The sequence below is a fragment of the Aspergillus brasiliensis genome (assembly GCF_001889945.1).
Source record: "Aspergillus brasiliensis CBS 101740 unplaced genomic scaffold ASPBRscaffold_5, whole genome shotgun sequence".
In the NCBI taxonomy this organism is placed as follows: Eukaryota; Fungi; Ascomycota; class Eurotiomycetes; order Eurotiales; family Aspergillaceae; genus Aspergillus; species Aspergillus brasiliensis.
Genome location: NW_027137446.1, coordinates 629,901 through 642,521, shown reverse-complemented (window position 1 = coordinate 642,521; position 12,621 = coordinate 629,901). Strand labels below are relative to the sequence as shown.

The window sequence follows — 12,621 nt, the reverse complement described above, 5'->3', positions numbered from 1 at the left end:
TAGCTAATCAGCCAAACCCAAAAACAGTAAACCATAAACAAGGAGATCAACAACAATTCAATCTATAAAACCAACAACAGCCCCCAAGAAACCCACTAAGTCATCAAATCCACCAACACAATTGCACAGCTGCTGCTGCTGCGCCTCACCCACAACGAGCCGAATCAAGCCTAGCCACGCCATAAACAACCACAGTGGTAGCAGCAGTAGCAGCAGCAGCCCCAATACGCTCCATATTTTCCGTCCTTCGCTTGCAAACCCGTCTACGGAGTACGGAGTACTAAGTAGAAAATTTTAGATTAAACGAAAAGCAAAGTAAAGCAAAGCAGATACCCAAATCAGCCTCACAACCCGTCCATGCAGCTACCATGCATCCATACATACATACTGTCTGAATCTGTATCTAGCTAGTAGCTACAGGGATGGACTATTTACCAAGTAAACTATGTACGGAGTATGTATGTATGTGTGTATGTACCTGATGTTTCAGAATTTCGGGGATTCGGCCCCTCCAGCTAATTTGACTTGTCACTTATGAGACTTTTTCTTTTCTTTCCTTGTCCTGGGGATGGATTGTATTGTACCTGGTATGTTATGTATGGGTGTGTATTTGTTTGTTTGTCTGGTTTTATAAGGGAGTGAGTGTGTGACGATGGGGAGGGTGGGTTAGGTAGATGGGGTGAGTCTGTTCATGTGATATGTCTATTTATTATTGCTACCACGGAGTACTACTACTTGAGGGAGTGATGCTATTTCGGGATGATAGATATACGTATACAAATCTTAGTTATAGTGTTCTGTCTTGCGCTGGCCTTACTGTTAGGATGTTAACCATATTAGTAGTAGTATGGAGTAGTAGTTCTAATTATGTTGTGTGTCAGTGCACTGTTTGTGTATGTGCGTGTTCAATAAAGGAAGCACATAAACATCGCAGAGTACTTCTTGAGTAGCTGGTACATCTATAAATAACCCAATAAGGATCGGGTTAGAACTGCATACTGTGAATGGCAGGTAGATAGATAGACGGGATAGTATTAGTATAGCCTTTTTACTCTCGACTGACAGCTGTGAATCCACTTTCTTAGTAGGTCCGAGATTGATTCTTGACTTGTCTGAGAGAGAGAGAGGGAGGAAATAGAGGCAGCCCTTTCGGGCTCCATCGCAAGTGGAATGGTGGTTGCTGCTATTGTTTACCGTTGACCAAAATTAGGACCGGACGGAGGAAATTGCCAGGAGATGAAAAATACGCCGCTAGAGTAAATTAAGTGTCCACCAAAGGGATGGCTGATGTGCTACTATTTTTGTATGAGTGGACTCATAGATTGATTGCTGTTTGTGCTTGGCTCTTTGTCGTTGGTTTTTTTTTTTTTTTAATATTTCGTTGTGATGGTTTGCAATGATCATATTGTTCGTTCAATGAAACATCTGGCAATGTTAGAGAGTTCTTTCAACTCACTAACACAGTCACAAACACACACACTTGAGGCCAGGAGGTGCGAAAAGGAAAGATTCGAGAGTAACTACTTTTAGTTAGTAGGACCGCGCCCCGCTTACGAATCACGGATCGGCATGTGACTAATCAGCTCACGCCCTGGATTCCGTCCCGGTTTTTGTTTCGCTCCCTCCAGCCACATTGCTTCTGCGGGAGGAGCGATCATCGTGATGGTGTCCTCCACATGGAGTAGGTGATACCAAATGCCGATATTAAGGATAGTGCGATGGGCACTGGGTTGGCTACGGCCCGGCAATCTCTGTTTGTTTTTTTATTTGGTGACTAGTTAACTAACGAGCCAACCTTGCTGACATTGCGATAGTCAGATCGTGATTCGGGTGGTTTCTGATGCTGCACCAGCCACACTCGGTTTCCATGGTTCACCGGCACACTATGTCCCCTTAGCACCTCGATATCAATGCTATCACGCTATCAGCCCCCCTTGCGGATGGCTTCACAGATAAGGCTAGCGATCTGGCTGTCGCCCGGTCGGCATTGCCGTAGCTCCCGTGAGTGTGCCCCCTTCATATCTGCTGGGAAGGCTAAGGACGGAGGGCATTCCGCTGTGAATCAATCTTGGGCCGAGCTGTTCAGCTGCTCATGCCATCATCATGCGGCTCCATCAGGAAAAGGAATAGTCTGTCCCTCCGATCGACCGTATAGTGGGAGTACTGGGTACAGATAAACAATCCCTATCGACGCCATAGGGTGACCTAGACGACGGCTGAACATGCCCCGCTTGGTAGACAGACAGTAGCCAACTGCAAACCATATGACTAGGAGTTTTGACTCGAGCGAGCGCACCATAAAATAGTAGTGCGATAGGAAGGTAGAACCTGAAAGGCGGGGTTTCATATAATTTAAGTTACTGGCGTCATCCTCGCATCGTCTGTCCGCATGAATGGGCTTAGCCCAGCTCATTGGCCAGACGGCAAGAATGCCAATAGCTTAGCACTATCGACGGTGCAGTAGTTTAGTGCAACTCCAGGGATATGGATGCATGTCCAGAGCACCAAGCAAGAATGTGTCTAGCGCGTTATCACGATGCTGCTTCGTGCCGTTAGCTAACTCGGAAACAATGCCACCGAAAAATGGGATTTAATCCCTCAAGGACAATGTACATGTGGACAGAGAATACTACCAGGCTTCTCCTTTCTCTGCTCCCAGAATCTCTCGCTATTCTAGCTCAGACAAGGCATTTTCATGCCCATAGAGGCGGTCTGATCCGCCTAAGTGGTGATGAGGCGTGCTGACAGGGGCAGAATAATACGCGAGGGTCAAGGACACCATACCATGTATATATCGCCAGAGGACCCGGTGATGATCGATCGCAAAGCTTGAATTCCCTTCGATACTAAGCAAATGTTGTCGATCGTTCATCCCCGTTCTTGTAGATGGGATACACGATTAAATATATGAGAGTAACGAGCATCTTACCTTCCAGCAATGCGATTGTTTCATGATCCTGGCGAAGAAGCTGCAGAGTGCAATGCAACAAAATCTCCGTAATACCTGGCAGGAACTGAGTGCAGTGATGCCGATACCTTGCTGCAAGCAACAGAAGTACGGAAGAAGTGAGCACACCTTGCTGCCTGGCTCCGGAGGAAGCCCGTTGGCCCCATGCTACCTGTTTACAGTACCGATTTCACTTCCGAAGCTCTTTGCCGGAAGTATACTTTTGGCTCCCACGATGATGGGCCGAGTCGCGTCAGTAATGTATGTCATCAAGATGTCGGATGGCAGCATCAGAGCGACATGGGTTGTTTATAATAGTGCAAAGCTTGTATGGCAGCGTTCGAGTCGAGTATCCAATCGCAGGGCGTGCCTGCGCCATGACACGAGGTTTCCTAACCGTGGAAGGAGCTGGCGATGCGACCGCATGATTTGTCACTGCCTAAGCAGTTGGTTTCGATTAACTTGCTAGTTAGTTAAGTGGCTCAAGACCTGGATCTGACCAACTTTCGGACATCCGTGGATCCTATGGTGGACATCCTTGGGAAAGAGGACGGGATAGGCCGGCTGAAACCGTCGGTCCACCACTTGTTATCTCCTTTTCTCCAGGACATAACCCAGGTTACAACTTCATCTTTTGACCCTTCCTTACGTTCAAGATTCGACACCGTTCCAGCCACGGCCAGACCAACAGAGACGCGACAGAGCCAAGCCGAGAGGCACCGGAATAATTTACATCATACGCGGGAATCGGGTCTGCGCACCACCGATCCTGCCTTCTAGACCTCTCCTTCCTGCCGGGCTGCAACTCCACTGCTGCGGATTCTAAGACCAGGCGTTGTCCTGTGCGGTGGCGAGTGCCGTATGATTTGTTTGTTACGTATCTTACCTTGCATCGGGTTTGTTACTGTACAGCCCGTCTGTATCTGTTAGACTAGTCCATAATAGTCCTAGTCATTATCGCAAGCCAGACACTAAAATAGTCATCATCTCCTGGGAATTATTTACCCCCACCTTTAGTCTGTTAGTAGTTATCTACCTACAGTGAATTCTTTCTTTGCAACAGGCAGCGACCGTTGTCTTTCCACATCCCCAAAGGAGAGTTAGATTCAGTACTAGTGCTTGAATCTTCAAAAATCAACCCCCAGCACTTTAATACAGTATCTGTCCTCCAGCAGAATCAATTGTGAATGACTACGTATCAGGTACGGCGACAGCTACACCGGGCCACGCAGTGCTGGCCCAGCCACAACCAATCACCGGTTCAGGATCTGCGGCCGTGGCCTTGTCTCAAACGCTGAATACCTGGCTCGGTTACAAAGTGGCTGAACCGGTAGATCCATTTTCCTTGGGTACGCTGTAATATCCAACATCGATGCCCACTTGGGTGCTCCATATCTACGGTCGGGGCGTCCTCACAGGCTCACACAGGAGCTACTCAAGTGCCCGTCCGCTGTGTCAGACAAAGTGACGCAGGCAAGAAAATAGGCAGCTAGTCTCCTCCTGGTTGGCTTCGCACCAGACCCGATCCAAGTAAGCTACAGTAGGCAAGGAAGCAAGCCGGAATGTCTATCTCTCTGGGATGGGAGGATCGCGGCCCCATGCAAAGGATAGATAGTGGTTTCAGACTAGGATTGCGTTGGTCCTGAGCTTAGAACTTTCAGGCAGTCGATACATACACACACAGTAGGAACTAGGAAGGCTACTAGTTACATGCCACTGACCACAACAATAAAGTTTGCCTCTTTAATCATGTTACTTTAAAGGATGCTCAGCACCTCTTGGATTCTTAAGTTTTGCTGCATAATTGACTGACTGGCCTGTCCCACTCTTGATGTGTTTGTGTCTAATTTACTGCTCTCGCTAACTTATCTTCCGGTCTTTTCAATCTTTTGCTTCACCCCTTAAGAGACATTTTACAGTGGGCTTCGTTCACCTTTGCAAAATATTTTCTCTTCCATTAACGTGGTGGCGCCATACCGTAAGCATACTGTAGGAGACTCCTAGCAGATCGGAATTTGTATTTTGTCCACGTACCGGTAGTGTAGACCGATTCTTACCAAATACGTGAGTCGGGACAGGAGCGTCAGCTTGCCCTCTTGGGAACAATACCACTGGCTGGAGGCGAGAGGAACTGAGTTAATTACTGCGACCAAACTCCTCCTGGTGAAAAGTAAACACAGGGTCTATTTTCCGTGAGCATTGTCATACACGTTCGCGGATGTCTTTGTCGGAGTGCTTGGTGGCATTTGGCAGATCCCCTCATAGAGACAGAGCGAGAAATGCTTGACTCTCCAGCCCCTCCCAAAAAAAAAGTGTATCCCGGTGTACCAAGCACAAATCGGCTGGTAACAGGTAAAAGCGACGGGAGGAATACTCCGTACAGCGACGCGTATGGACCCGACGGTTGGTCAGCCCGCTAGACCCGATGCGGGCAGCGGCCCACTGCAAAGCGGGTAAGCCGGATTTTTATTTTTATTCTTTTTTCTTCTTGTTTTCTTTTTCCCCATACTTCATACATAATTAGTACCGTTACCTTCCTTTCCATTTCACCATGATATACCACCTCCTCTTCCTCTCGCTCTGCTGCTCGCATCCACGGAGAACGTACTCCGAACGATACTTTACTTACTGACCTGGCCCCAATAATTTTAAAAATTTCCAGGTGCAGGTTTCTAGAACGGTTACTGGCAGTGGCCACGCTGGTGTGGAACATCGGGACTGGGCCAGCCTGATTTCTTTTCGGTACTCGCATTTCACTCACTCGTCCTTACCACTACGGCCTCTTCCACTTGCAGGCTTCCCGTTGGCGTCGCCGTAGTCCACCTCTCCTCATCCATTCCCATCCTCTCGGGCCTGCTCGACCAACACCCCGAGAAGATTTGTCTTTCTTCAACCTCAATTGTCTCTCTTTCTCTCCATTCCCTCTCCCTCTACTCTACTCACCCCTTTCCACCTTGTCTTCACCTGCGCCCTGAACGTACACCACCCCCTCGTTCTCGCCATTCACACTCCTCCCCTGGTCTTGGTTGGAGGGGACGATGCCGATTACCCTCTGATCCTACCGGCGTTGTGTTGATCCCGTATTCCCTCCAATCCCTGGTTCGGCGTTCCCTCGCAGTTGAAAACGCCCCTTTATTGAACCCATCCGTTTTTTATCATTCCTGATTCAACACTAAAATCATCCATCCGATCACTGGTACGTACTGATTCGGGGCCGAGTCTGCGAAGCTATCGTTGGGAGGTCCGTGGCTGATCGGCATCAGCTATCTTCGGTCTACCTTCACCTGCGGGACGTCTACCCGAATCCTCTGTCGTTATAGTACTCGCTGTGGGCACGGGCCTGACGGATCAATTATTCAACTTGCTGGTTATAGCAGCGTTCTGGATTTTCGTCATTCAATCAACACAAAAAGTCTTTGAGCCATCGGTGGGGAGGTCGAGCATCTTTCAAAAACACCTCCGTCAAGTGGGAGCGTGGACCAATCCAATCCGGCATCGAAAGCCATCTTATAATCCCCATTCGCTCGCACACGATCGTTGAAACGCCGGGAGCTTCAACGAATACGGTCGGATTATTCGCTATGCGGGCCGACTTCCTTCTTCCACCATTGCTGGGTGTGATTGCCTTGCTTGCTTGGCCTGTGTCGGTCGCATCTTCTCTTACCTATTGTTCTTCGACAAATACAGGCTCCTCGCAGGCAGCAAGTATGTGATACTCGTGCATTATCCTCATACGGTCACTAACTTCATGCAGACGAAAGTACATACCAATCTAATGGTCTTTGCGAGGATCATTGCAGCAACTATGCCTTTGGGATCCTTCAAGGTTACGACTGCTGGTGCTCGAACATCGCTCCCAATGAAGCGACCAACGTGAACACCTCGCACTGTAGCCAGGATTGTCCCGGTTATCCCGATGATAGCTGTGGAAGTACTACGAAGGGTCTTTACGGTTACGTTGAGATCGTCGGACATCAGCCGTCCGGAACAGCGACCGTCTCTTCGACATCGACATCTTCAACATCGGTCAGTAGAGCCCTTTCCTACCTGTTCGGAGTCTCTGGGTCGTGAAAAGCCCACTGCCGATGTCTCGAGTCGCCAGGCATGCTAGCCTTCCATGGCTGAACGTTCCCCCGCATGGTCCGTTTCTCTTGCACAGCGAACGAGCTTGTTGACAGTGTTGCTATCACAATTGGTGCCATGGCTGCTTCGATCGTTGAAGTGCGCAATGACCTGCCAAGTCTCAATGCATATGATATTGAACAAAACTGACCATTCCCAGACATCTTCATCATCATCTGAAACCACTGCCGCTACAACGACGGGAGCATCTGTTGCAGTCACAACCGACTCTGGTGTGACGGTCACGGTTGCCAGTTCCACAAAAGCAACTTCAACGTCTGCAGCGGACAACCTTTCATCCGCAAAGAGTAGCGACAACTCTGGTATGAGCACGGGAACCATCGCTGGTGTAGTGGTAGGCTCCGTTGGTGGTGCACTCGCCATCCTAGCCCTGATATTCGTGTTGTTCTTCGCGAAACGCAAATCGCGGTCGAACAGCCCAGATCCAAGTGTACAGTCCATCCTACTGGATGGAAGACAAAGCAAAGGCTCACAGATGAGTTTTATGAAGGGCATGTTCTCCGACAATCATAGTCATACCTTGTCTGCTGGGTCCGCTGCCAGCCGCTTGCCGACATTCACGGACAACCGCATGAAAACGGATACCGTCCTCTACGCAAATGGCCGCCGAGACAGCGATGTGTCACTCCAGGATAATGAAGATTATTCTCGGCCTGTGTTGCGGGTCAGTGTTCCCCCACCCCATGTTTCCCTTTGACGATGCCTGATATTCGAACGCTAACACGTGACGCAGCTCACGAACCCCGATTAACGGTTGGGTGTCGCAGAATCCTATCTCTTCGCGTTTTGCATTTGCATCTCTTATGTCTTTCGATTTGCGTGTTTCGGCGAAAACAGCGGTGTTATGATACCCATTTGTCACATAATCCTTGACTTCCTTTTCATTCGACTACAGGAGAGACGATGGACTCGACAGCCCCACCCCTCCCAAAGCCTCACCACCTCCGGTGTTTCGATCATCACGATGTCCACGCGTCATGCATCCTCACGGTGAAGTGTTGGGTTAGAGGGGCGGGGAAGCTAAAAGCATAAAAAACGGACCCTATTCGCCCTTCGGAGGTGGAAAAACACACCCGCCTGGCGGCTCCAACAAAACTTACTACGCAAAACCACGTCATCAGGCGCGGCTCTTCTTTGATTCCATCGATTCTTTTCCCTGCTTGTCGTCGACCTCCGTGTATATCGAAGCACAGGGACCTGTGCTACAAGCTGAAGTACATACTCTAATGGATTAAACAGAATCCTTCCCCTCGCTCTTGTTTTCCTACTTCAAACCTCTTTGTCATCTAGCCTCTGTCTTTCTAATCCGTTTTCCATTTACATTGTTTGTGTTTTCATTACTATTACAAGTGTCAGGGTTACAAGGAGCGTCATTTGAAATTCGCATGAAATGCATTGAGAAATTGGTCGGTGTGAGATATGTCGCTATCACTGGGTTCAGCATGTAATCTTACCACGATGGAGCGAAGTTGTTCTGATATGATAGCGAGAGATGCAGTGCATCTAGACTACTGATGTACTGCAATGGGCTTAATACCGGACCGAATACTAAAGAGCATCGATCTGTTTCCATACATACATTCCCTCGCCCCATACCACTTCTAGAGTAATTTCCATCTCTGGTCCCTCAATCCCATCGTGTAGCGGGTCCCCAGACCCAAAACCCGACAATCGAAGCCTCCAACAAACCGGTTTCTCACTTGTTCTTTTCGAAGTCGTGCCGGGCCCAGAACATAAAGTGACAGCTAAACCTTACGAACGCACGGATTACCCGCTCCCGCGCGCCCAGTTCCAGATCTATTCCGATGCCAATCACACACGTAGTTTTTGCCACTTCGTCCACGTATTAACTTACCCTACCTATCCTTATCTGTAATGTACGGACCCACGGCCTGGAACTAGTATTGTATCTACTTATGCTGTCCGGGTACCTGCATTGCTATTGAAGATTTGCCACTTGGGTTTGTTTCGGGGTTATGGGGTTGCGTGGAGCTGGTTTCTTCTAGGTTTGGGTTGTATGCGTAGAGGATGGGGCCCTTGTGTCGTGTGCTGTTTGTTACTGGGTGAGTCGTGCGTGCGTAAATGAACCCGTGTTCATGGAAGTCTAGACGTGCATATTGTCAGTGATATTTGTGGGATAGATGATGAATAAGGAGGAACTATGATTGAGTTTGTCCGGGTTCACAGGAGGATTGGTATGCCTAGGTTGTGCCTTCTGGTGAATCCTTTCTTTCTTTCTTTTTGGGAATGTAGTTGTCTAGGACCAGTAAACTCGCATGAAAGTTTGCCACAGACAATCATCTGAGCACTTAATATGAGATTTGATATGTATTCGATGCGTTTTTGAGGAGGGTCGGACAAGTATGGGTCAAAATCTGCGAACCATTGTCTGACTATGCCCTTTTTTCGGGGATATTATCGCCAGGCTTCCCAAAGAGGCTTGATTGGAGACATCTGGTGCTGAGCAACGTCTATGGAGATTCCTTGTGGCAGCATGGGAACTAAGATTCTCGACAAACTAGCCTGAGATATCAATCCCGGGGCAGAGCCCCAGTAACGGTCGAGTCACTGGGCAGATCTCGGCGTGGCTGATCAGTTTCGGATTCATGCAGAGACCTGTTCAAGTCCGGTGCGTTGCCGCGACGAATCCCATCCATCACACCGTGGTGAAGTGATGCAATATGCAAGCAGGAAGTATGGGACAACCTGGTGGGCACATGACTGACCCCGCTGCGGGATAGTTTTGCCAATCCAGGCAATGCAAGTCTCATCTCCCAACGCTGCTTCTTTTCCTCTTCCGTCAGCTGAACCCAGCATCTTGCCATGCCTCGGTTTGCTGCGTCTCTTACCTGCTTAGGCCGATCAGGATGATGTCGTGGGCCTATTTCTTTCTTGTCGCAAGCCCCAACCACACCCCCTTCCTTATCTGGTGCAGGGAACTCGCTTCCGGCGGTTTCTTGTATTCCTAATGATCGCCACAGGGCGGAGAATTGATGGTGGTACATAGGCTTGAAGCTAGCGAACCACCCGTTGCTGGTTACATTGCAGCGGATGCACTCATCCCTTGTAGTGTTCTGGATCGGCCTCGTTGTGTCTCAACGTTATCTCGAGTACGCACCGGATGGAAGATGGTGGGACATGACACTGCTATAGGCGCGTCTTTAAAAGCATCGGCGCATCGTTCCAATGGAAGAGCTGTGTGAGCTGGCGAATCAGCCGCGTCTCTCAGCTCGAAAGGTTGCGCCGATCCGTCATGAGTCTGCGCCTGAGCCTGTTATCGTGTCGGTGACCGCTGGCCACAGAGAAGGAAGGACATATCGGTTATCAAAGCTTCTGCGTCGGATCTGACTGATATTGTCCTTATCATTGGTTTTTATCTGCATTGCCGCACCAAACAGAGTAGTTTCTGTCGAGGAATGCCACCTTTATGCAGCAGATTATCCGGTTTATCAGCTGGGATTTCCCCGGAATTCTGTCGCAGACTGAGCTTTCCTAGTATGGCGGCGCGCCACTGTTTTGGGGATCGCATCCGACTACCATTCACGGAGCGCCTCCACCCTGTCAGGTACAGTATAATTGCTCCTGTTTTCCTTTCAGTGTTTCTCTCGGGGTCACGTCTGCTACGAACCTACCGCAACGGTCGCTTTCTATCCTATTGACTTTCCGATGTGGGACAGCAGGTAGCCAATATGGACGTACTGAACAACCAGGGTAACCTATGGCTGGTCGGCCTTGCCATGCTCACACTCGTTGGATTATTCTTCGCCACTGGAAAATTGCAGGGTAACGGTTTCCTTAATCGCTTTCGCAACAACAAGTTCTCAAAGGGTGGATGGAAGCCATGGGCATCAGCAGTTGATGAGAAGCCATCCACTGGTCCGTCTTCTGCAAACTATGTGACTGTTTTCCCACCGCTACTACGTCATGTTCTGGCTTCGTCTAAATTTGCTGTTTCATATGAAGATGTCGACGACCAAGAAGTTGCAAAGTATACACTTCCAATGACTGCCAACTACCAGACATGCACGGATAAGAGATTCACTCCTACTGGGTTTTCAGTGGCGGAGGTCAAGGCACTAGGTGATTTTCCAGACTATGCTGAACTCAGTGGCGTGCCCTTGCCGGAGCCGTATTACGAGTTTGACATTGACAAGGCGCTGCCACGACCTTATCGCCCATTTCGGTGGTCCTACCATCAGACAATGTGTACGTTATCCCCTTTTTTGTAACCGATCTGCTCAGAGGCACGAGCTAACCTCTTGCAACTTGTTAGCTCTTACGAAGTTAGAGACCAATTGGTGGATCGAACTCGAAAATACCTACCGAGACAGAGTAGCACAGCGCAAGGAGTTGTACGCAAAGCACGGCAGCTCGGTGCTTGGTTATCTTCCTGGATCTGAACTGGCCTGCAAGGAGCTTATGGAAATGGTCTTACAGTTCATCTGTGCCCGTTATCCGCAGTACTTTTCTATCGAGAACAACCAGGTTCTGCACAATCGAATCCTAGGCACGACAGAGGATATCCAGTCCAAGCATCCACTCGAGGTTCTTATCGATAATGTGCCAGAGGACTTTGGGATCATGATGCGTGATGAGAAGACGGGATTCTACTTTCTACGCGCTGGCGTCATCTGTTCGTCTTTGGGATGGAATGTTGGGACCAAGATTGGCCTTCAGCTGCATCAGATCCACGAGGATATTCCGGACTACAAAGAGAAGATGCAATTCTCCATGGATCGGTAAGTTCGTTCGGCCCTAGATGTAGACGGGATGGATGATCTTATGGGATATGCCTAGTTTCTTCACCAAGATGCCCGTCGACAAGCCCATCCAGAGAGGATCCTGGGGACTCGAGGTCGGCCAGCCTCTTTATATGCCCAAAGGGGACCCTCACGAGACACTGCGCCTTTCTCAGGACCCTAACCTCCAGCTGGACAACTGTCACCTCCGAGTCGACTGGCAGACGCTCCGCCGTCTTCCTCTCTCTGGCGCCATTGTTTTCAATTTCAAGGCCCTTTTCACTCCGGTATCAGAATTCCAGGACGAGCCGGGAGTGCCTGCATTGACGGTCAAAATTCTGAAGGAGGGTAAAAAGAACCTGATGGACTACAAAGGCACCTGGCACGTGGAGCACGTTGTAATCCCAAAGCTCGAAGAATGGGCTAAGGAACAGGAAGAGAAAGGCCTCGTCCCCAAGAATTGGCAGGTGTCAACCTTGGATGACAGTCCCTGGTACAAGGGTTGGCAGGAAAAATGGCATCGCCAGCAGGGATTCTAATTCTTACGTATGTAAAGGCAACTGGGTGGATAAGATTTGCATATATGGGAGGCTGTCTCATTCCTTCTATTGATGACTATGCCATGCGTTATGTTTTGATGAAGGCTATCTAAGCGGGTTCCAGCAGTTGAGCCATGTACTCAAATTAATATCACACGAAGACCGCAAATTGAAGGGCGTACATCTGTAGCCGTAGCGATGATGGAACAGTAGCTTGTCCCTTCACGTATAATTTCACCGAACGTAGACGTCG

At 49.2% G+C, this 12,621-nt stretch overlaps 7 protein-coding genes across 7 annotated transcripts; 5 read left to right on the top strand and 2 right to left on the bottom strand.

The window, feature by feature from the left end:
• Nucleotides 1–1,550: 1,550 nt before the first annotated feature.
• Nucleotides 1,551–2,016, bottom strand: ASPBRDRAFT_123676 (uncharacterized protein; the record flags this gene model as incomplete). The annotated part of the gene is made up of 2 exons (XM_067617623.1): nt 1,551–1,749; nt 1,901–2,016. Coding segments are annotated over 2 exons (315 nt in total), but the record flags the coding sequence as incomplete, so codon positions are not given.
• Nucleotides 1,901–2,839, bottom strand: ASPBRDRAFT_175665 (uncharacterized protein). Its single transcript, XM_067619811.1, has 3 exons — nt 2,785–2,839; nt 2,614–2,721; nt 1,901–2,542 (listed from the first exon to the last, which is right to left on the bottom strand). Exon 3 carries the CDS (start codon nt 2,411–2,413, stop codon nt 2,102–2,104), a length of 312 nt encoding a protein of 103 aa, XP_067479747.1. The 5' UTR covers nt 2,414–2,542; nt 2,614–2,721; nt 2,785–2,839; the 3' UTR covers nt 1,901–2,101.
• Nucleotides 2,840–2,951: 112 nt separating this feature from the next.
• Nucleotides 2,952–3,416, top strand: ASPBRDRAFT_123273 (uncharacterized protein; the record flags this gene model as incomplete). The annotated part of the gene is made up of 1 exon (XM_067617583.1): nt 2,952–3,416. The coding sequence occupies one exon, from the start codon at nt 2,952–2,954 to the stop codon at nt 3,414–3,416; it is 465 nt and encodes a 154-aa protein (XP_067479746.1).
• Nucleotides 3,417–6,528: 3,112 nt separating this feature from the next.
• On the top strand, nt 6,529–7,841 carry ASPBRDRAFT_195196 (uncharacterized protein; the record flags this gene model as incomplete). Its single annotated transcript, XM_067620843.1, has 4 exons — nt 6,529–6,652; nt 6,702–6,973; nt 7,230–7,754; nt 7,824–7,841. The coding sequence occupies 4 exons, from the start codon at nt 6,529–6,531 to the stop codon at nt 7,839–7,841; spliced, it is 939 nt and encodes a 312-aa protein (XP_067479745.1).
• A 2,036-nt stretch (nt 7,842–9,877) lies between these two features.
• On the top strand, nt 9,878–10,835 carry ASPBRDRAFT_42196 (uncharacterized protein). The gene is made up of 2 exons (XM_067624752.1): nt 9,878–10,655; nt 10,768–10,835. The coding sequence occupies exon 1, from the start codon at nt 10,277–10,279 to the stop codon at nt 10,436–10,438; it is 162 nt and encodes a 53-aa protein (XP_067479744.1). The 5' UTR covers nt 9,878–10,276; the 3' UTR covers nt 10,439–10,655; nt 10,768–10,835.
• ASPBRDRAFT_42195 (uncharacterized protein) lies at nt 10,573–10,850 on the top strand. Its single transcript, XM_067624751.1, has one exon. It carries the CDS (start codon nt 10,588–10,590, stop codon nt 10,747–10,749), a length of 162 nt encoding a protein of 53 aa, XP_067479743.1. The 5' UTR covers nt 10,573–10,587; the 3' UTR covers nt 10,750–10,850.
• ASPBRDRAFT_29455 (heme-dependent oxidative N-demethylase family protein) lies at nt 10,780–12,368 on the top strand (the record flags this gene model as incomplete). Its single annotated transcript, XM_067622658.1, has 3 exons — nt 10,780–11,296; nt 11,364–11,829; nt 11,888–12,368. The coding sequence occupies 3 exons, from the start codon at nt 10,780–10,782 to the stop codon at nt 12,366–12,368; spliced, it is 1,464 nt and encodes a 487-aa protein (XP_067479742.1).
• Nucleotides 12,369–12,621: the final 253 nt, after the last annotated feature.

Excerpts from the sequence above, each read along its gene's own strand:
- ASPBRDRAFT_175665 (XM_067619811.1), bottom strand. The coding sequence starts at position 2,413 with ATGAGCTGGGCTAAGCCCATTCATGCGGACAGACGATGCGAGGATGAC.
- ASPBRDRAFT_42196 (XM_067624752.1), top strand. The coding sequence starts at position 10,277 with ATGGAAGAGCTGTGTGAGCTGGCGAATCAGCCGCGTCTCTCAGCTCGA.
- ASPBRDRAFT_42195 (XM_067624751.1), top strand. The coding sequence starts at position 10,588 with ATGGCGGCGCGCCACTGTTTTGGGGATCGCATCCGACTACCATTCACG.